General features: G+C 30.7%; 1 protein-coding gene and 1 long non-coding RNA gene across 2 annotated transcripts; both read left to right on the top strand.

Moving 5' to 3' along the window:
- The first annotated feature begins 258 nt into the window (after window positions 1-258).
- On the top strand, window positions 259-11972 carry LOC143058117 (uncharacterized). Its single transcript, XM_076231579.1, has 10 exons — window positions 259-353; window positions 856-903; window positions 1578-1613; window positions 3016-3107; window positions 5203-5239; window positions 8213-8506; window positions 9365-9492; window positions 10471-10723; window positions 11201-11421; window positions 11820-11972. Exons 3-10 carry the CDS (start codon window positions 1586-1588, stop codon window positions 11970-11972), a joined length of 1206 nt encoding a protein of 401 aa, XP_076087694.1. The 5' UTR covers window positions 259-353; window positions 856-903; window positions 1578-1585.
- A 4664-nt stretch (window positions 11973-16636) lies between these two features.
- LOC143059238 (uncharacterized) lies at window positions 16637-20409 on the top strand. Its single transcript, XR_012973444.1, has 4 exons — window positions 16637-16881; window positions 17666-17904; window positions 18340-18483; window positions 19342-20409. It is a non-coding gene; the product is annotated as an uncharacterized LOC143059238 (long non-coding RNA).
- Window positions 20410-24193: the final 3784 nt, after the last annotated feature.

The raw sequence follows: 24193 nt of genomic DNA, 5'->3' as shown, positions 1-24193 counted from the left end.
ACATACTGGAATGTCTAAACAAATTAACAATTAGAGGTATTTACGTCGTATTTAATAAATACCTTTTTAACACAAGTATATTTTATAATGAACATGTCTTTCCTCACTGTAAAGATGAAAAAAACATAACAATTGTCATTAAATGATTAGATACTATATTCTTGTTCAATCAAAGTAAATCAAATATAATCTTTTAAAAAATATTACTTTTATACTAATGTACTGTTCCTTAATCGTGTTATTTAAATTTTAAGGCTGTTGTGCTGACTTTGAAGAAAATTTGAATGAATTTACCAAAGCTGCAGTAGAGAGAGATTTACCAGAGATCTCTTCTGATCATCTCAATGACACGGGTAACTTGTTATTATACCTCATTTATGGGCATTATGTTTTTCTTGTCTGTGCGTCCGATTGTTCGTTCGTTCATTCGTTCGTTCGTTCGTTCGTCCGTCTTTAACTCTTCAGGTGAAAGTTTTTGGTTTAGGTAGTTTTTGATAAAGTTGAAGTCCAATCAACTTGAAACCTTGAACATGTTGCCTATGATATGATCGTTCTTATTTTAATTCAGATGGGACATTCGTATACTTAGGATACATTCTTGTTTATAACAGGTTTTTAAAGGTTATCATGCATCAAACAACTACATCGTTAATTGTACTGTGAAAATCATTTTCTCTTTTAAAAGTTTCAATACATAATATAAGTTGTGTTTTTGAAGACTTCTTATCCCAAGTAGTTGATTTATTATTAGATTTATTAAAATTGCCTTGTATAGTTTGTTTTTAACCTATCCTTAAAATGCCGACTGTTTAAACAAATTTTGGTGACATAATTTCCATCATATTTATTTTTCAGAAATACAATTGACAATACGAACCACAGGAGGAGATACATGCAATCCAGGTATGAAAAAAAGACAACATGACCATTTGTTTGAAACAAAAAAGAAATATTACGAAGACAAATCTGTATTTGGCGACTTTTAAAATGTTGACATAATACAATTTGAAAACAATAATATATTTTCGCATTTTTTAATAAAACATGAAAAGATATTGATTTCGTGTAATATATGGAGGAACTTATCAGGACTTTTTCACCAAAGAAAATTCAATATCCTGAGGACACCGCCTTTCAATCATTGAGAACTTATCTACAAATTTCCATAAGCCGAGGAAAATAAATGTTTTTTTTATTCCACAGCATATACTGTTATTCACTTTCTGATCATGAAATAGAAGTTTCTATACCATTTTTTTTTCCTTTACTTAATAATAAAAACGACATAAATATTACCGATAAAAAATGAGTTTTTTATACTTTGACAACATTTTGTTCTGTTTAAGAAATTATAAACTGAAATGATTTTGAACTCGATAAATGATCAGTGACAGCATTCAAAACGCAAAATACATTGATTACACGTTACGTTGCACTGAACACTGATACTAAGAGAGGGAGTATGAATTTTTGTACAGTGTCACGTAAGATAGTCCAAGACCAATAAAATGTTGATCTCGCTAATAATAACATATACAGTAAAAATAAATAAATAGTAAAATTCAATTTTGTTTTAGACAGTGACATGAGTGAAGACAGCAGTTCTAACGAAGGTAAATATGTAAAATGAATACGATAAAAGAAAAATTTGTAAAAAGAATTAAACACCGGGTTTAAAAGAGGGACGAAAGATACCAGAGGGACAGTCAATCTCATAAATCGAAAATAAACTGACAACGCCATGGCTATAAATGAAAAAGACAAACAGACAAACAATAGTACACATGAAACAACATAGAAAACTAATGAATAAGCAAAACGGACCGCACCAAAAACTAGGGGTGATCTCAGGTGCTCCGGAAGGGTTAGCAGATCCTGCTGTACATGTTGAACCCGTCGTGTTGCTCATTTTATAACACATCCAGTAAATTGTCTAATTCGGTAGTTCATATTCATGAAAGGAAAGGGAGGTTGAAGTTATGACGTAAGGAACATATCGGATATCATTTGTGAAACGGTTATTCCATAACGGTCATCTAACTGGTGATGGAATCCTTAAAATATACGAAGGGATTGAATTTAACTTCCCATTTGGAACTCTTGGTTTAATAGCTTCCTTGTGAGCAGCAACCTTCTATCAAGAAAATCATGAAATGAAATGCACGCACGGGTATTTCGTTTCAATTGGAAGATATATACCCCGTATGCAGGAGCTGCTGGAATGTTACTACTAAGATGAAAAGTTCACAATTGGAAAGCTGAAATTATCTCTTTTGTCGAAAAGTTTTGTTTTCAACCGACTTTGTTTTGTTTATATTTCTAAATGTGAGTCAAGATAAGAGACCGACTTAACTGTATCTTTAAGATATCAAAGCTGTAAATCCTAGTTTTGAAATGAGATATTTTCCAATCGTTAGCCAAGGGTAAACATCACATGCAGCGTTTGTCAGGAAATTTAATTTATTAGAAATATTAAAATTAAAATATTATAAACATTTGATTTGAAAGCAGTCTTGGTTTAAGTATTTCAATGTTGCAATTCAGCGAAATTCTCTTTATAGATTTTCAGACCATATGGCGAATTGTGATTTGTTTCAACGACCAACTTTGTAGACATATACAATTACATGTAAAAATACGATATCTTAAAATTAAAAACGTTTTTGGTCCTATTATTGTTTCATTCCTTTTTTAAAATATACTATGGACTTTAGATAGATAAATAACTTTCATAGCAAGCAAAAATGTTCCGTAACTACTTATGGGATGCTTGGGTAACTTCAAATATTTTAAAACAATAAATGCTAACGATTTATGTACAAAATCCCGCCTATATCCTTGAAGAGTGCAAACAGGAAATGCGAAGTTTAATAACTCGACTAAAAATAGTAATTTAGTGTTCACATATATCCAAATTGAATTCTAAGAGGACACTGTAACTTATCCTTGTCATATATTTTTTTAATTTGTGAGCCATCTCAATATGTTTAACACCAACCTATATATTTTATTTAGACGAAACAAACGATACGATTACATGTGGACCATGTCAACAGAACTTCACAAAATTGGTTGAGTTCACTAAACATATAAAGATATGTTCTAAGGTAATGGTTACTAAAACAAATTACAAGCTCAAGTAATTTGAATATACATATAGATGTGAATGTGCATTATTTTAAAAATACAACAAAAATGTATAATCAGATGGTGTTTTATACGTCTACATATGAAGACATTCATAGCGTAAATTTATCTGTATTTACAGTTTTCTATATTAAAAGCTGTACTGCAAAACAATCGTTATCAATTCTAAAGGTGCAGTTTCTTTTGATCCTTTTTTGACTTCTACAAAGGAAGACACAGAAGATACCATTTATAAAATATTTTAGTTGTTCTTTAATGTCGGGACAATTCTGTTCCACGCGTCATGTTGGTTTTGTTTAATACACATTGATTTGTGGGTGTGTGTGTGTGTGTGTGTGTGTGTTGGTGGTGGTGGTGGGGGGGGGGGGTTATGTCTCGATCGAGATGGAGAGGACGGGTTTGAATACCAGTACCCTTATTCGCACTTAATGCATTTGTAACAAGTATTTCTAAACTATTGAACAAATTATGAGGGCAACCGTTAGACGTTCAAACTTTACTACTTATACCCTTATATCCTTGGATCATTCACTTTTGTTGAAGCAACAACCATCGTCAGTGATGCCCGATGCCAAATTATATGTTATCAAAATCTGATACAAACGTCGAAGAAGAACTTATGAAACAGAGCAAATATAAGATAAAGGTCTACACGAAGTCATTATAACAATATTATTATACTAGAATTCACTATGTTATTAGATATAGGAAAATGTGGTATGAGTGCCAATGAGATAACTTTCCATCCAAATAACAATTCATAAAAGTAAACCTTTATAGGTTAGTGTACGTCTTTCAACACGGAGCATTGGCTCACACCAAACCCTAGATACAAAGGGCTCTACAAGTACTAGCTATGTCTTGATTATGGACTTTCTGTTTAGCATTTCAAACGGATTTCGTTTATTTTCCTTATTTTACTTTTGATTAAGATGATCGTTATTTATTTTCGGCTATCTCTCTGGTAAGATCACTTGATAAAGACTACTGTAAACATCTTTTTTTTCTTTTTCAAGTCGTAACATAAGTTAATAATGTACCGTTCATCCTCTTCAAAGCTGAAGTTGACTTTTTGAAAGGATTACTAAGCTTAAAAATCTTCAAACGGCTTTTTATGGAGGGGGTAAACTTTAGGCTTTCGAATAGATTGGGCTTTGGCCATATTTATTGTCACAACGCGCATCCAGTTCAATAAAATTGGTAACGTTAAGGTTATTGCAATGATTTATATGAAGAGTCTTTGTTAAAGATTGATATTCTAGTATTTTTTGATTCAAGAACATACTGTTATCAGAAATTAACAATACTTTTAAGAACTACACAATCGCACTTTGAAGGGTGTCACATGTATGCCAGGATCTGCTTACCTTTCCAGAGCAACTGAGATCACCCTTAGTCTTTTAATGGGGTTTGTGTTGTTTATTCCGTAGTTTTCTATTATTATTTGTCAGTTTATCTTTTTCATTTTTAGCCATTGCTTTGTCAGTTTATTTTTGATTTATGAGTTTGCCTGTCGCTTTGGTATCTTTCGTCCCTCTTTGATAAAATGTGACACCCTGGTTTCATAATTTGGAAATATTATTTTATAAATTTCAAACATCTGGATACGTCTTAAGCTAAACATTTTATAAAGCTTAAAAAGTCGAAGATGTTTACGGACCGCACAAATGTTAGAGTTAGATACCTTAAAGGGTCCTAGAGCTATTAGCAAAATCCTTAAAACTGCTATGTCTACTCTGTACCTCTTTTATTTAACTTCATATTTATATTTTATTTCGTAGAATATCACAAATACGTATATTCACAAGATAAAAAAGCAGGCTATTGAATTCAGTGAAAAATTGGTAACCCTTTTTTTCAAAAAAAGTTTAATAAGATTACCGATCTAAAGATTAAAAAAAGCGGAAGTATATAAAAACTTTTAAAAAATCAAACACTATTATTTATCAAGTGAAAAACATATGTAATATGCTGACTTGATGCATACATTTTCTAATGCTTTGCTTGAGTTTCAGAAAAAAGTTACATTGCTCGTTTTATTACATTATTTTGTAGAGAAAGAAGAAGGCAACAAAACGCAATCCAAGGAAAAGTAAGAAAATTTTGAATACTTGTTAAGCAGAAATATTACATTAAAGTTATGCACATAATTCTTTAAAAAAATGATTTGAGTGTGGACGATTAGTATTAAACATCCAAATTTTTAACTTCAAAACAAGGCAAAATTTCTATTTCGTATCATATAGCAGAAAAAAAATTATAAAGTGTTCCATACCATATTGAGTTCATTGCTCTCCAACTTTGCACTTTATGTGGCCTTTTAAACATGTTTTTGATCCGAGTGACACTGAGGAGTCTTTTGTAGACGAAACGCGCGTCTAGCGTAAATATGAAAAAATATCCTTGTATCTATGATGAGTTTATTTGTTCGACAATCAAAATTAACAGAAATATTGTTATACCTCTTACCAACGTTGACAACAGTCTAAATTATTTTCTGAATCAGTTTAAATAAGAAAGCTACGCAAGAATAGACGTATTTACACTTGTATGCACATTTGTCCGCCATTATGTAAAATCACACAGGTTCCCGTAAACTTTGACATCATAATTCAAAATATTTGACCACACAATTTTAAAGGGATTGTTGTTTGACGTCAAAAGGTGATTCGGAGTCGATCGAAGGTCATTCGGAGGCAAGATACACCTAAATTTCAAAAGTGTAAATATGTTTATTGCAAAACTATACGAGACAAATGCCAGTGGTTTTCGTAATATAAGGGCTATTCAAACAATTTGGAGTTCTAAGTACTACTTCTTTTTTTGAATTCAGATGGTTTGAAAATAAAGAACAGTACGGTTATACTTTTGGTTTCCCTATCTTTCGGATAACAAACTCTGTAACCATTCTGAGCTCTAATTTCAGTATATGAATGCATATTCTGTCTATTTCGAGACAACTCTGTGGTTCTTTTTTGCTTGTATAGATCAACGAAATACTGTTTAGTTAGAGAAGCTTCTGAAAACTATTGAACTGACGGCATTCAAAATGTCAAAATGGCCTTGAAAGACTAAAATTCACAATTGAAGCGTATAGCAGTTCAAATTGTTTCTGAATAGATACCGCTACTATATGTGATTTTTTTTTATCTGTTTAAAAGCTACCCAAAAACTATAATGTCTATACTATTAAACCTATACTATTTAACGAGAAGACATTACTTTGTGTGTCGCTCCTTTCCTTCCACAATAAATAGATCATCATTCCCCCTTTCCTATAGGTACCATGAATAGAAGTATTCGTCATCATCCCTTATGATCAATCGGTTTGAGTTTGAGGAAAACGAAAATAATGACTTTCAGATATTGTATCCCTCATCGAACGGACTTTCAACAATACTCCTGTTTATGACTATTTAGAATTACACAGAATTTGGGGAAATTTACAAATCTTAATTCCCAACTTGATAACATACAATGATTTTCTATATATAACTTTTGGACTAGTTTAAATTTCGGGTCTATTTCTGAAATTTATTTTTACATACTTTTGATTTTTTAACCCTGTATTCTAACATTGCCTATGTAAATTTTAAATTTGTTCGATGCACATTGAACGACAAATTTATGTGCCGTATAAAATTTTCTGACGTCAGACACTCAAATCAATCAATGTGTTCGTGGATAGTAGATGTTTTTGTGTTCTGTTAAATTGTTCCTTTCAAAAATTGTTATACGATGATGACTGATGTACCAATATTTTGACTATTTTATTTGTCTATTTATTTAACGCATCAATGTAAATATAACGGAATTTGATGAGACTGTCATTAAAGTGAAAGGGTTAGCGCTAAATAACCAGGTTTAATCCACCATTTTCTACATTTGAAAATGCCTGTACCAAGTCAGGAAAATGACAGTTCTTGTCCATTGGTTTTTGATGCGTTTTGTTATTTGATTTTGCCATGTGATTATGGACTTTCCAAATTGATTTTCCTCTAAGTTCAGTATTTTTGTGATTTTACTTTTTGTTTACCTAAGTCAAGGAACCGATATCAAACATTCCATCGGTCCCTGAAAGGAATAAAAATCCGATTAATTGGGACCCCTGGAACCGTTATTTGTCATGTTTTATTTATGCAAGCCACAATTGTGTTATTTTTGGAGTTTATTTCGAGCGTATACCGACCCAGGCAATATGAAAATTAAAACAAATCTATAAAATGCATGAATTATTTTTATTCTAAATAGTTATATTCCAACTGTATACTATAATAAACTACTCAATTAACATTAAAAGCAGTACAATATAGTTTTTTTTGCACAAATCGCATTTTGATGTCGTCGATTTTAGACTGAATTTCAACTCCTGACGTGATTTACAGATTTCAGTACTATATGAGGATTTTGTGCACAAATCGCATTGTGTGTTCAGTTCTATATTATGATTCTATTTTTTTTTTTTGGGGGGGGGGGGAGAATTTTGGATCCTCGTTGCACTTCAACTTTCTTCCTGTTTGGCTTTCAAAATACTTTGATATGAGTCTTAAGTAGACGAAACGCGTGTCTGGTGTACTAAATCATAATACTGGTACCTTTGATAACTATTTATAATTCAAATCTTATTTGCAAACATCACATATTAATCTGTTTCTGCAGTGGAATCTGTTTCGAGTGACTGAAATTGAAAAGATTTTCATGTCGATTATTATGTTTTCTGTGCACTGAAACAAAATGAATGGTGACAAAGCAACTCGTCTTCTAAAAATCATGCGTTCATATTCGTTGACCTTTGTGTTGACATTCTTCAGATGTACATTCAATATTTTGAACTTGTGAAAAATTTAAATTGATATATTGACATCAGTTCATATTTAAGATACTTTTGATACCTTTCATAAAATTGTCCGTTCTGAAAAATTTTTTGCAGCAATTCATTCTACAGCATAATTTTAACCACTCTCTAAATGCCCGCGGTTACGAGGTTTTGTTCTTGTCTTTATAATTTAGCAGTTACAATTTATGTCAAGTTAATATATGATATTTCCGTTATACTGTTTTTCAGGACGTTTGTACCAGATGAAATACACTCAAGTTGGTAATAGATGGATTACAGAAGTAAAGAAAAAAATTAAAAGAGAACCAGAACTGTTGGATACTGAAGATACATATGTTTATCATATGGAAACTAGTTGCTTAATCGTCTGGGCTGAATCTTCTCAATCTGAAAAGGAGAGTTCAGATCAAATAAAGGAAAGGTGCATTCAGTTTACAGAAAACATGTTTAAAAAATGCCCTTTAGATTCGTTAGAAACAGTCGAAGTAGATGTTACAGTCACGTTTTCTGAATTGTTTGAAGGTACCAACTCATTTCAGTTTACATTTTGTATGTGTTTACAAGATCTATATAGATAATTATGTCCGCAAGCCAGTACGTTATAAAACTTTATATGCATCATTTACAATAAATAGTTTATTGGAGGTTGCACACATTGATTGTTTTATTATACTCCTTGATAGGTCAGATATTCTACAACATGATAACTGCAACATCATTGCTTTCAATTACTACTTCTGTAGATTATCATAAAATAATAATAGTAATTGTAACTGTTTAATATTTCAGAAAGTTTCAAATGTAGTTTTAGTAAAAATAATAATGTTATTCTTAGATATGAACGTATAACTGTAGCTCTTTGATTCTGTCTGATAGTTTGATTGTTGATTGCTAAATGTAAATGAGAAATGTATAGTTTTAAGTTCGAGACGCAAAATTTGAAAACAAAACAATAAATTGTTGCAACCGGTCTTTCGCGCGAAGAAATTCAACTGATATATATATTTTATAGATAGTTTGTCTTTTTCGGATACTCACAAAATGTTGTCACTATAGCGGTGCTACGAAAATCTATAAAAAAAAGTTGCCAGCATGTATCGAAACAATGTTTCACTCGAACAATAAAAATAGAAAATGGAAATAGTGAATGTTTCAATGAGACAACAATCCGAACAAAGAGCAACCGAATGCACCAATGGGTCTTCAATACCGCAGCTGAGGTGTGCTTCAGCTGACCCCTAGATATATATATGAACTTCGGTTGTGTGATTTGTATAAAAAAATATTAACAAGTAAAACCTTTCATGTTCAATCAAAGAATTTTTTTTAAAAGAGAGTTATTTGAAAACATTACCAATACTTTATTTCATTTTTGAAAAGAATCAGACAGTGAAAACGACGACCTTTTCGAATGTGGAATATGTGGACACGTTTTTCACACCATCAACTCTTTCCTCGTTCATAAAAAGAATTGTAGACGACATCGAAAAAGACGACGAGGCTCAAAGGTATGAACTTCAGATGAATTGTTCAGCAGCTTTCATTAATTCAAATATGTATACGTATGATTAACGTTTGTTGTTTATTCGCTTTTGGATAAGATAGTTACGCTGATCTTAAACTTTAGGGTTTATTTTCAAACTAATTGTTTAGTTGTTTAAACCAAACGTTTCGTCGTTTTTGTTAAGACAAAAAATTTTCCCCAATAAACTTTTTTTTTCAAAATTGCTTAAAAATTTTACTTGATGATTTAAAGTCCCGTGACAAGAAACATGTGTGTAGCCATACATGTCTTTTTTACTGTAGAAAGTGTCTTTATCCCTTCAATTTTTGGTTTCGTGAAAGCACTATTATCAGCAATTGGTATCATTTATGTTGATACGATATTCCAGGGTTTGCGTTCCTTCCATTCGTTACTTTCATGAGAGTGGTCAGCTGCTAACAAGAAAAGTATTGAAGTGGTGGAGTTGATATTATCGAACATTTTACGGACGACTTCATGATACAAAAAAGAAAATGTGGTATGATTGGCAATTAGACAACTCTCAAGAAGAGACCAAATGACACAGAAATTAACAATTGCAGGTCATTGTACGCCCTTCCACAATGAACAAAGCCTATACATGTACCTCATAGTCATCTATAAAGACCCAGAAATGACATAATGAACAATTAAATCGAAAATAAAATATTTGGTTGACCGTCACAAATAACGACGAATATATCCCAATCGTCGTAATCCCGATCCAGTTTTCTTTTTTTGCCGAATGTGACCCATCGATAAGACTTGTCACTGGTTTTGTACCTACACGATCTCCTTGATGGGTGCTACATTTATATACGTTGTCAGTAATTTTTTAACTAATCAGTCTCATGAGTTGGGATGTCCTCTTCACTACTCTTTTATCCCATGTATCTGTTGATGTTGAATTGAAGAACTATGAACGAACGCAAAATTGATTAAAGTTACTTATAAACACTTACAGGGAGACGACAAATTAGTTCAAAATAGTAAAAAAATAAAGATTGATGAAATATCACAAGAAGAAGAGAACTTTTTACGAATAGCCGTTCTAATAACGAGGGTCGCAACAGATGCAGTTAGAATTGTATTTGATAGAGAACTTCAAGGGGGTGCATTGAAAGGAACACTGATTGAGGAACCTAAAGTTTTGGATGACTTGGAACGAAAAAGAATTATCCTTCCATTTCAATGGCAACTGATATTTCCAAAATCAGGTAATTCACAAATGTATGTAAAAAGAACGTACTTGGAAGAAAGAGGCGAACAGATTAGTTTTCTTCAGACCATTATGCATGCAAAGCATTCGAATACAATAGTCAATCGTTATAATGTTAACTTGCTCAGATAGAGAAATCGATACTTACATCACAGGGAATATTCGTGATTTTGTAATTAACTTGCTGGGTATTAGTCCACATTTACGATCAGAAACAAGAAAAAAGTAGGACATGAAAAAAATTATTATATGTAAAGGCTTTCCGTTATATGTATATATAAAAACAAAACATGATTGAGAGATCATACAACCTTCTTATTTTCGATTTGGAAATAAAATAGTTTGATTCTCTTGTTTTTCCTTTAGTGTATGTATATTCAAAACATAAATGTAATCACAAAAAAAATCGATCAAATATCTTGAATTAGCAGATATGTTTTTGTTGATTAAATCAACATGTAATTTTTCCTTACAGGTCAAGCATCGTCGTATTCCTTAAACTTGAAGATAATGGCTTGCTTGATACAAGTACTACAAACAAAATATGTAGATGAGAAGTTGCCAACTGATCAAAATGATTTCAGTATCGAAGCAGATTTATCCAGACTTTTATATTATAGGAGAGTGATAGCACGGTCTACAGACACAAAATTAGAAAAAGAAAAAATGGACGAGTATTGGATGGTTATTTCTGGGGTAAAATATGTTTTAAAAAGGAAAAAGTTGAATAAAAAAGATGCAAACCAAGTACGACAAAGGATACATTTTAATCATATATACTTATTTACCTTAGACGAATAAGTAGAGGAATTACCATTTAACAAAGCTAAAGTAATTAGGTTTTAATTTCTGATTGTACGGAGTAAAACAGTTCAGTTATGATTTTAAAGAATTTTGTTTAAAAAAATATTGATGAAAACCTGAAACCGAAACTTTATATGTAGATAAGTAAAAATCGCTTTTACTTCATATTTGGATATATACTACTGTGTCAATTTATGAACTTTGAAGAAAACAGTTCAATTTAAAAAATAAATAAATAAATAAAATAAACTGATGCTATAGAGCTAACTGCAATTCTGTTCTTTTTACAGGTAATCGAACGGCTAGGAGGTAAAGGGTTTCGGCATCAGTGTAACGAGTTGAAAGTCAGCAATTTTAATGTAAATTACATTGAAATGTTGACAGAGATAAAAGAAATTGCTAAAAAAGATAATTCGTATACACAAGGCTTTAATAGTAAGTGAATATATATTTTCAACAAAATTCTATGCAATTGATTGTAATTACTGCTAAAAGTGATCTATACAAATGCCAACCTCCAATATGTTTGAGGTAATCAAAACCATTAATGCCAATGAAGAAGAAAGATAACTAGAAGAGCCTTCAATTATATCTTTCTCTTAGTTCATAATATTTTAAGTATAATATTCTCAAATACATTTTTTTTATCAAATAAGTTAAGCATTTAGAGACTTTGAATTGATACCCTCGGGGTAGAAACGTACACCACTGACAGCTTTTGTGGTATCATTTTCTCGATATGATTTGATTTAAACTTCTCTATTTATGTTTAATCAATGTAATTCCGCATTTCATTTGTTTTTGTCATCTGGAAATAGTTTAGATTTTAAAGATAGTCAATGCTATTTTTTACTTTATTTTATTTAATAACTCTGTTAATTGAAATATTCAAAAGTATACTAATATGATAGTGATTGATTTGTAGGTTTTCGTCATTTAACAGGTCCTTAGAGGATTTTCGTACATCGTACAACTTTAGAATAATTTTTGATTTTATCTGAACACAAATCTTGTAAGATTTAGGGAAATGTTTTATGAATTGCCACATTTGATATTTATTTTATTTCCTCATCTTAAATATCTCCTGTTTGGCGTTGTATGTGATTTATTTGTATTTCAAATAGAAAATGATCTAGGATTAAATTTTTATAGATTTTCTAAGGAATCTTTAGAATTTTTAAGTAAATCCATTTACAGTTTTGGAAAATTGTGCTTTTGTAATTCTAGTCAAGAGTGCTCAACATTATATTTTATTACATTATTGTAACCCCATTTGATTTGAATATATTGAATTTAGTTGCCGTTTGTCTATCTTAATATTTGTGTAAGCTTCTTGAGATTATTTACTGTTTCTTTATTTTTTCTGCATATCTTTAAATGCTTGAAATGCCGATATCTTCATGGTGTATTAAATTTAGTTCTTGATAATCACTCACGTTGGACGTTAACAATCATGAATGAAAAATGTATTTAGACTTAACTTCATAAAAAAAGCACTTCGTTGATGTTTCTTGAACATCCATCTGATAGTCTCTCAAAAAATATATATATCGATGTCGTAGTACTCTGCTCTATGTATATATAAAGGTAGAATTCAACTTGCACCTGTGTGGGTATTTTTGAGATTTTACTATTTACTGTCTAGTTTTTAAAAAGAACACAGAGTGGATAAAACAGTTGCATCGCTTTATAATCGCCAATCGTTTTGTTTACTACGAAAAGTCCATTCGCCTATTACAGATTTGATACTGTTATTACACAATTTAAATAAATAACCTTCCTGTGTCAATCGTAGACTGGTTTTAAACCTGACAAAATTGATTATTGCCAATATAAAACATGATGAATTGAAAGTGATATATCGGCGGTTTAACTAATCTTTCATGCAAAACAATTTCTGATGTAAAAAGTATTTAGCTTAACAACAAATTAATGTAATTATATGATTTGAAAACTTTAAAGTTTACTAACATTACGCACAGGTAAGTTTGTACTGTCTGTTAGCTCTCCATTAAAAATAAGACTTAATGTCCATCATAAGGGAGACAACTAAAAATGAATCTCTAATTACAGGGTGAATAACTGGAATTGGCAAATGAACTATTCATCATTCAAGGAATGTAAAAAGATTTAACATAAATACACATTGTACTTATTACTCTCTATTTAATAAGTTCTTATTTGAAGATCTACATTGATACATGTGTGACAGGAGAGTCTTTTTGAATGACGACCCATAGAGGAACTAGATGTCGAATTCATGTTCAACGATTTGATTCAAATTCTCATAATCTATTTATAACAATGTAAAACATTAACCCAATTTATAAAAAGGCGAAAATGAATAATTTACAGGGCATGATCTTCGTTGCGTGTGTATTTAAGTCCAGAAGCCATCTAATAAATTATCTATCGAGTTGGCCTCCAAAGACCTCCGTTGGTCATGTAAACGATTTACACATAAATATAGATAAAATAGATTTCGAACTCGTGCAATTGGATTTTTAAAGGTCTTTACTAGCTTATTTTGACAAAATTGACGCATAATGTCGCCTAAAAGCGAAAAATATTCACCTACTTCATTTTCATTAATGATTAAAAAAGAAATCATATTTTTGATTTTTCATATATCTCGCACCTAGTGCCCCTTTAATGCTTTATTTTTCTTTGTTCACAGGAATTCTTGATTATATGTAAGTATTTTGTAACTTTACCTTTCCTTTTGGGCAATCTCCAAACAATAAGTTTTGAATTTGTGAATAGTTTATGCAAATATTTTACATTTTATTGTCACTATTATCTCATGACAAGATAACGATTTAATCTACGAAATTGAGTTTACAAATTTCACAGAAAGGTATTGGTGAAATTCTTACACATCAAAAAGCAGAATTTTTGACATAATGGTTATCATAAATAGAAACGCTTATGCTGTACCAAGTCAGGAATATGACAGTTTTTGTCCATTCATTTTTGATGCGTTTTGTTATTTGATTTTGTCATGTGATTAAGGATTTTCCGAATTGATTTTCCTCTAAGTTCAGTATTTTTGTGATTTTACTTTTTATAGCCAAACATATAAAAGTAGGTTTTTCTGTTTTTAACTGATATATTTTTTCTAATAATATTTGCATATGCATTTACATGTAATTGGTTGACAGTTTGGTAGCTCCTACATATGTCTATAAATTCTTTAACTCAGAATATATGTAATATATGATGTTATTATTGAATATGAGTCGATGGCGGAATCGAAAAGTTCCCAAGCATTTCTCATCACATGAGGATGCGTCGTTTGTCCGTCGGTGGTAACTTAAAACAGATGTAAAACTGCTAGTTATATGAGCAAAATTAATCCAAATTTGGTCACAATCTTTATTGTGGTATTTCATTTCAAAAAAGCGTCTGAAACTATAATTAAGAGAAAAAAATCAGCAATACATGATTTGTGTCATGAATTCTAGTCTAGTCCACAAAGTGGAAAAGTATAAGTTTTTGGAGATACACATATACCTAGATAAGCGACACCGGCTCCTTCGGGCCTCTAATTGTGTTTTATGTGGGTTTATTTAAATTAAACTAACTGTTGCCTAATATGAATGAATGAAATGAATAAGGAAAAATGTGATATTGTGGTTTAATGCAACCAACATATTCATGATATTTGATAACATGAACGATAAAAATGTAAATATACAAAATATGAATTTTAGAATGAATGTCTCTTCAGCGTGTTCAGTGATGCTAGAGTCTAAAATATTTGTTAATCAAAGATATTGTACAAATGTTGAAAAGCAGATCAAACCCCAAAAGACATAAATCATAGCCAAACCCTAAAAATAAGGATGATGTGACTCCTCACATAAACGTAATGTTGACCTTTATTGCATGTCTATTGATATAATACTACAATTTTTTTGTACACTGTCATGCCAAAAAATGGACATTATCAATAAACTTTGTAAGTGTCAGCCTTAATTCAGTGTTGACTTGGTTGAATGAGTTCATTTTTGCTATGTGCTTTGTCTATATGCCTTTTTATGTTTCTTCGTTACATACATGACTTTGTCTATGTGACTTTTGCTGCTACTTCAAACATCTGTATTTATAGATCCCATGTTACTGTACTATGGTAAATTCGTTTATTTTTGTCTTAAATGTTTACTAATAGGTTTGGTCTGTATGCCATTTTGTGCTTCCTTGTATGTTTTTAGTGATTAGGATTATAGCACAAGGTTGACTGCTGTATTATTGACATTTTTACCTATTATGTCTGTTTGTTTTGTTTGCATCGTAGGCAACACATGTATAATGGAATTTGATGCGATTGTCATACAGGTGAGAAGTTAATATTGCTATAAACCCAGGTTCCATCCCCAATTTTCCACATAAGAAAATGCCAGCACCAAGTCAAAAATATGACAGTTGTCCATTCGTTTGATGTGTTTCAGCTTTTGATATTGCCATTTGTTTCAGACTTACATCTAGAAATTGACAATGATGGTCAATAGGAAACAAAACTTTACGAAACAAGAGATGTGTTGGCTTCCCAATGTTGACCTTTTAATTTTAAAACCAAGAGTACTATAATGTCAAGTTGAAATTATTACTTCGTAAATATTGACGGACGCCATCATATACCGAATTAGACTTTTTCTGGTTTTATAATAAAATGTGTAACACGAATGATCTGCTTGCACTTCCGAGCACCTGTGATCACCCCCGGTTTAAGAGAGGGTTCATGTTGTTGTTGTACCCCTATTTTTAACAATTTTACCTATTGTGTCTATTTGTCATATTCACAAATCAATGTCATATAATGGAATTTAATGCGACTGTCAAATAAGTAAGAGGTTTTGCTAGTTTTTTCTCAGGTTTAATCCACCAATTTCTACATAAGAAAATGCCTCTACCAAGTAAGGAATATGACAGTTGTTATCCACTCGTTTGTTGTGTTTAAACTTTTGATTTTGCAATTTAATTAGGGACTGTCCGTATTTTTGTGATTTTATTTTACTTTTCAGTGAGAAAGGTTTTTTTTACGAAAATTCTTTTTAACATATTTATATTCCAATCATTATCAATGCTATTTTTGTATAAGATTCGACATTGGAACAAACGAAGCTACATCAAGAACGGCAACTTCCATTAGTCAAGAAGAAGCAAACTTTTTACTGATTGCACATTTGTTACTGAAAATTGCTCCGTCTGCTATTAGAATTATATTCGACAAAGAGTTTGATCCCGATGTGCTGCAAAATGAACTAAGGAAAAGATCTCATGAGTTGATTAAGTTAAAGAGTAACGGAAATCTAAATCCAGCTCAGTGGGATAAACTGTTTCCACGAAAAGGTATATTAGATAAAACTGTACGAATAAACTTTAAAATTGACATTATCTCAAGTAGATATTTTAAATACAAATAAAAAATTAGAATAAATCAACTGTATATTAAGCATGTTATCTCTGATTAGGTTTTTTTTTAACTTTATGTACTTTTTACACAAAATATTGCGAGGTTTTTATTAGTGACAATTATGCGACTACGAAATTGATAAAAATAAAAAGAACTTTAAATTTGATATCTTATACATATACTTGTATGCAGATTTTTCTTAAATTGCAAAACTAATCTTGCATTTTTTGCATAGTGTATTTTAAAAAAGAACCTCAAGAATATAAAAAAAAAACACTTCTTGAGCACCCAGAAAAAGCATTATACATCATTTCAACCTCAAAGTGATACACACAATAACTTCATGTCAATGAACAAATGAATATAAACAACAGATGATTGCGTAAATACTTCACGCAGATTATAACAATAAATATCACAAAAAGATGTGGCTAGATTCGATATTCTACAAGAACATTTCTACATAAAAATTATTTAGGGAACAAACAAATACTGAATTACTCACTTGTAACTATTAACTCACGCTCATCCTACGATTACGAACATCATTCTCATTCACTGTATTAGAAACTAAATAGCATACATGTCCTGATAAAGTATGTTATATTTCTGGGCGTACCAGGTATTCCAAGAAACCTTTTTTCTGATAAATAACATCATACTAGCATTAAAAGCCGTTAACATTACCTAAAATGGTCTACTTTTTACTTCATATCTCAGATAAACCTAAATCAGCTGATTTTGATTTATCACTGATGATCTTCTTGATCGGAAAATATACAGACATTCAAGTTTCAAAACAACTACCAGTAGAAAATAAAAGTGAAGATAAAAGTGAAAGTACAAATATATCACCCGATATATCAACGATTATGTATTATTGGATGGAAATAGCCGGTAGACAAGATTTTTTCTTGTCAAATCGAACATTTGAGGAGTACTGGACAGCTATTACTAAGGTAACGTTTTCGAACAATCTTTTGTTGATTCGTTTATAATAAAATATCTATCTTACATTGGTGAGCAATATGAGAGTTGTTTCGTTTCGTTATGTCTGTTAATAAAGTCTAGCGTTTAAAATTTACTAAAATCGTAATTAAATATTTTCAATATAATTTTGCCTTGATTAAACCACCAAAAGCAGTCAGAAGCGGTGTGATAAAATAAGACAGTTATCGTCTATGAATACCTACATTATCGTGTCGAATGTGGTCCCTGGTATATGTAATAAACATATTAACCATTGAACTAAAACCCGAAAGGCTTCAAATGTTGTTCTCTTTTTTAATAAGATCATTAGAAGCCATTTTTTTTAAATATTCTTCTTCAAAAACGGTTTTTAATTTGTAAAATATATAACTACAACATTGATATTTGTCTGTTATCTTTTTCAGGCTATTAAAAATATAGGAGGTACGGATTTTCAGAAAAGATGTATAGAATTAAAAAACCAGACATTGAAGCAAAATAACATTGACATATCTAACGTAGTTGAATATAAGTCCACATCAAATGTTCCTGCTCTTAAAGATAATAACGTATGTATATATTCAATAGTTTTTGCTACTTTTGTGAAATTATTCAGCATTGTTTTCTGAAGAGATTTATCTCGTAAGGAGAACTATCTTTAAGGTAGTGGCCTAAGGGTATATATTTTATCTTATCCAGGACTTTTCTTTTTAAATCACGTTTATTGTATATTTTTTATAATTCATTTAATGAAATTTTACTTTCAAAAATTGTTTAAAGCAGTTAAGATGTTCTTATACAGTTGATCTTACTCTTCAATGCCTATTTATTCTGATTTTTCTCAAATATCTTAATACTTTATGTGTAGATTTATCTCGTTATTTTACTTTCAATGGTTTTTTAAATGGATTCTATGGTAATTGAAGTCACGGACATAATTTAAATACTTTAACATATGTTTAAACACACATCAAATCACAGGAACTAAACTCTGAGACGCACACTTATTTAAAAAAAGAATCAATGATATTAGAGTTTAACCTGTGATGATCAATCCGATTTTACTAGGATATAATTCAGTTACGAAGCAAAAAAGTACATCAGTCTTCCTTATTCATGTTTTAAAATGTTTAAAACCCATATACTACATACTCTTACAATTTTGTATTTTTAAAATATATTTCTAACATATTAAGATCTAAATGTATATCATCAAAAATATTAAGATGCATATACAGGTTTAACAATGTGTTATGAATTCCAATGATAGAATTATCCATGTAAAAGTCAACTATTATACGTCAACGTACGGGGTTCAGCACTGAGCCTTGACTCACACATAACAGCAAGATAAAAATAGCCCCAAAATTGACTAGTTTCAAACGATTTAAACAGGAAAGCCATATATGCTTTTTTTTATTTTTCAGTAATCCAGGCAGAACAGATAACAATATCGCGGAGAGATGATAGACAGATTAAAAAGTAATGAACGAAGCGATATACTGTCGTCGAAAAAAAGAATTGTTTGGATTATAAACAGTTCGAAAGCTATTGAATGTTTAATTCGTATTCTGATTATGAAATTATCTGTTCATAAACAGCACGAATTTAAACAAGAACCCAATAACTTGATAATTTGTGTTCTATATAATGTGTATTTGGTAGGTCTACTTAAGTTTACAGCTTTGAGTTCAATTTGTGTCGACTTCAGCAGGTAATTCGATACCACACTTAAACTTCCCTTGTGATGAAATGGATTGAATAGAAAGTATAAATAAAACATAACAACTCCTAAACAAAGTAAATGAGCAGCGCTTTTATAGTTGTTCCTATCCTCAATGTCACTATGGGGCATTAAACACGGAGCAAAACATATTTCACTTCACTGCAAGTGTTTAAAATACCCTAAGTACAAACTTTGATTTAGACAGAAAATGTAACACCACCTAAGTTGGCCCTGTCATGTAGTATATCAATAAAAACTAAACAGTTCCTACGCATAAAGGTAAATCTTAAACTCTGTAGCATATTATGGTTATTAAAATGTCAGTTAAAGGCAATTAACTGCTGATTCTTGTAGAACACACAATTTACTGATAATTTTGAATAAAACAGAAATATATAAATGAATTCTAAACTTCAGGCACATAAAGCCCGTGTCTCAGATATAAAGTTCCTGCTTTGGTGTATCCAAAATTTCGGTTAACAGTGCGGTATAGTTTGGTGTATAAATACAGGCATTTGATTCTTATTCTGTAAAACGTTTACAAGTGAAAAAGTTAAGGTGGAATGAAATGAGGACCAAAATTGGATGATGTGCGTATTATCAAAATGTTAGATACAAACTGGCTTACACTTGAAAAAAAATATGTTTCACAAATTAGAGAAGTTATCTAAAGAATAAATACACAATAACTTTCAGAGTTTTATTATTATTAAAAACGAATATGTACATGCTCTTATATTTATATTTTAATAATAAAATATTTTTTTAATGTATATATAAATTGCCTTTGTTCTCAGCCTGTCAATACCATCATCCATCTATTTTGTCATTACCATAACACAAATTTGAAAAATCTACTAGAGTGCAATCAGAAAAACTACAAATTAAGTATATGGTAATTCAATAAAATTTCCAAAAAGAGACGAGAGATACCAAAAGTGGTAGAAGTAAGGGTCCAAATAAATATTCGTTTGAGTTGCACTATACCTTTCTTCAAACATAGAAAAACAGAAAAAAAATATGATATCCCCATAAACCTGATATCACATATACATGATATAGACTTGAAAATGTTTATTTAACTACTCCAAAACGTTGTGACATCGTTAAAAACGGAAATTAATTCATATTGGATATGATTAATCAGTTTATAGGTATCATTTAAAATGAATGCAACCATCAAATTCTATTGCTGTTTATTTCCGATTGTCCATAATGGCCTAGTGCTCTGAAAATTCGAACTACTGTATCCCTAGACAGTCAACTGTAAGGTTGTGACTTCTAATATCTCAGGAGACAGTTGAACTCGACTCCAATCTTAATTGACTAGAGTTGTTAGTTTTCATACCGTAGGTCGGAGGTTCTCTCCGAGCACACCGGCTTCATACACAAAGAAAATTTGACCGACAAAAAATAGCGTTGTAGTGAAAAGCGTTTAGCACCAATCAAACAGTTGTTTTTACAAATATGAATAGAGGTATAGGGGAGGGTTGAGATCTCACAAACATGTTTAACCCCGCCGCATTTTTGCGCCTGTCTAAAGTCAGGAGCCTCTGGCCTTTGTTAGTCTTGTATTATTTTAATTTTAGTTTCTATTAAATTGGAAATTAGTATGGCGTTCATTATCACTGAACTAGTATATATTTGTGTAGGGGCCAGTTGAAGGACGCTTCCGGGTGCGGGAATTTCTCGCTACATTGAAGACCTGTTGGTGACCTTCTGCTGTTGTTTTTTTCTATGGTCGGGTTGTTGTCTCTTTGGCACATTCCCCATTTCCATTCTCAATTTTATAAACACATTAGTTCAAGTTCAAGACAACATCAGCGCTAGTTAACCAATTTTGATCTGAAACGGTCATTTTGATCTTATTATCTCTCAAAAGACTAAAACATGAACACATTGGTATATTCCATCTCCTCTCCTTTTTATTAAATGTTTGATTTGATGTGTTGATTGCTAATTGTCATAGAAGGTCAATTGTATACAGTTGTCCTTTCCAACGGAATCTGATTAAGCTTTTTATTAAAAAAAAATATAATTATACGATCTCAAAATATAAGGTTGGTGCAACGAAAAAGAAATCAAGGGTGAAGGGGATTTTTGGTTTTCGACTGATTTTTATCATTCAAACTTATTTAACTTGAAAACGAGTTCATGGACCCCTCTTTTTAAAAATGTCATTTGGTTTGATTACGCGAGAAGATTATGTGTTTCATGAAAACGTAAATAGTGCAATTTGTTTTAAATTTGATAAATATACAGCAAAAAATGATGTTGGTTTTTTTTTTACATTCATGAACATTTGATGAATATGAGTTATTTCTGATTAAAAAATGTATTCATTTTTAGGATACCTATAAAATATAGAAATTACAAATTATTTAACAAAAAAAAATTGTGTTTATCTTTTAAAACAAACAAGTTATGTATTTCTTTCAAAAGGGAAAATATGGCCACAAATTAGAATTTTGAGCAAATATACAAAATTTCGACCTCATTTTACTCAAAAAGTAGCACATGCAGGTATATATTTTATTACATATTTTATTTAATCAGGTAAAAAATAGTCTATATGGAAATGTTTATCAAAATGTAAATACGGGATCAAAACTGTATCGTATGCCCTTTATCAACATAAAAAGTAAGCAAATTCATATGTAAGCCTACAAGTAAGTTGGCATGAAAATGGTTGCAGACTGTTACACTGGACGACAATAAATGACTATTGTTTAATGAAAATGTTATATAAAACTTTTAAGTTATGCACAACCTTTCGCGGTATTTTACATAATCGAAATAACCAGATAACTCAATGTTCAGTAAAAGCAACTGCCTCCAAAGAACTTCAAACTTTTCTGCATGTCGTTCAATTCTACAAAAAAATGAAATGAAAAGTATGAGGATACAGATGAAGTGTAGAAAAATGGAAAAAAGAAAGAATGGAAATATCAATGCAGCATAAAGAATGTGAAGGTACTCAATTATGAAAAGTAGAGAATAAAGATCAAAATATATATAGATAAGGAAAGTCAATCGTAGTAACCCACAGTTCAAAAGTCATGAATAGATAGATAATAATGTTCAAAATAAAGGAAAAAAATACCTGAATAATTGAAGCATAAACAAAATAAGGACATCCAACATTGATTGGAGTGTTAATGTTAAATGAGTATATACTAATTCATTAAGTTATGTTTGATTATTCAAGGTCAATGATTACGAAGAAAAGAACTGACGTAATTCTAATCTTCAAACAAATTCAACTAGTGTCTAAGATTTTATTAAAGATCTGTCTTCAATCAAAATAAGAATATGTTGTATGATTGCCAATGAAAAAAAAAACTGGGGACCAAATAATTGGGATGTAAGGAAGCTTTATGTCACTTATGAAGTGAGTTGAACTTTGTCTGAATCAGTTTTTTTATTATGAATTATTCAAAACACAATTTTGATAGTTTGAGTCGTATTTGGAGAATTATTCTAAAATTCGTCTTTCGGATTTAAAATATACCAAGAATTTCACATTGAAACTGTAGAGGCATTCTTCGTCCGTTCATCAGGAAAGTATGATGATAAATGATAAAACAAGATGTCTCACTTCTTTGAATAAAAAGAGAACTACGTTAAAATCAAATAGGGCAGTTTATTTAGAAATATTTTTGTCATCAACCTTGTCTTCATTACCAATAAAAAAAATATGGAATAACAATACTGTATTTAGAGCTTTGCAGCTCTCAGTTGGGGATTTGACACTTTCTGTTTTCTGCCAGCGGGAGTGAGTTAAACGGATACATGCGACAGTCAAATTCAAAAAGAAACATTTTAATTCGTGGTTCACCTCCGACATCCGCAATAACTGGAATTCAACGGATAATAATCAATCTACAGTAATCACAGTAGTAATCGGAGTTCGGTATTTTTGTGATGTTACTTTCTTTTTTTAATATGAACTTTTCAAATATTTTTATTGCTCATTGTGATTTATTTGAATTTCTTATTTCAGAGCGTAAATAAGAAAAACAGAGGTTAATAAAGGTAACAGTAATAACAAAAAAGTCAACAGTAATTAATAAAGGCAATAGTAGTTAAAAAGAGAACAGTGGTAAATAAAGGCAATATTAGTAAAAATTAACCAACATTCTAGCTATGGTATTGGTAGAAAATGATTCAAATGAAATCATATATGTAAGGGCTACCCAAGAAAGGGAGCTGGCGGTTAATAAAAGGATTGCTATTGAAGTTCAAGGGTGTTTTACAGGAAGAGGTGTTGCTGCCATCAGGGAAATTGATTGGCAATGTGCAGAAGTTGAAGATTTTACTGCACTTGCATCTAAAGATGTACTAGAGATTATACCGGTTGTTGGCAACACAACATTTTATGTAACAATTAAATCACACAGACCTATTACGTGTGACGCCCTTCCTATTCGAACAAACCGCAATGACATTGTTGACGAATTGTTATTTATCCAAAATGCCCCAAAGAAAAACAAATTGATATATAGAGTCATTATTAAACTTGAATCTGGAAGGAAAGTTGACAATAGTGTGAA

The sequence above is a fragment of the Mytilus galloprovincialis genome, chromosome 14 (assembly GCF_965363235.1).
Source record: "Mytilus galloprovincialis chromosome 14, xbMytGall1.hap1.1, whole genome shotgun sequence".
NCBI classification, from domain to species: domain Eukaryota; kingdom Metazoa; phylum Mollusca; class Bivalvia; order Mytilida; family Mytilidae; genus Mytilus; species Mytilus galloprovincialis.
The sequence above is the reverse complement of the archived record's forward strand: the minus strand, read 5'-3'. Positions and strand labels throughout refer to the sequence as shown.

Excerpts from the sequence above, each read along its gene's own strand:
- LOC143058117 (XM_076231579.1), top strand. The coding sequence starts at position 1,586 with ATGAGTGAAGACAGCAGTTCTAACGAAG. Across the intron at positions 1,614-3,015 it reads AGACAGCAGTTCTAACGAAG|ACGAAACAAACGATACGATT; the intron begins GTAAATATGTAA and ends TATTTTATTTAG. Across the intron at positions 5,240-8,212 it reads AAAACGCAATCCAAGGAAAA|GACGTTTGTACCAGATGAAA; the intron begins GTAAGAAAATTT and ends ACTGTTTTTCAG.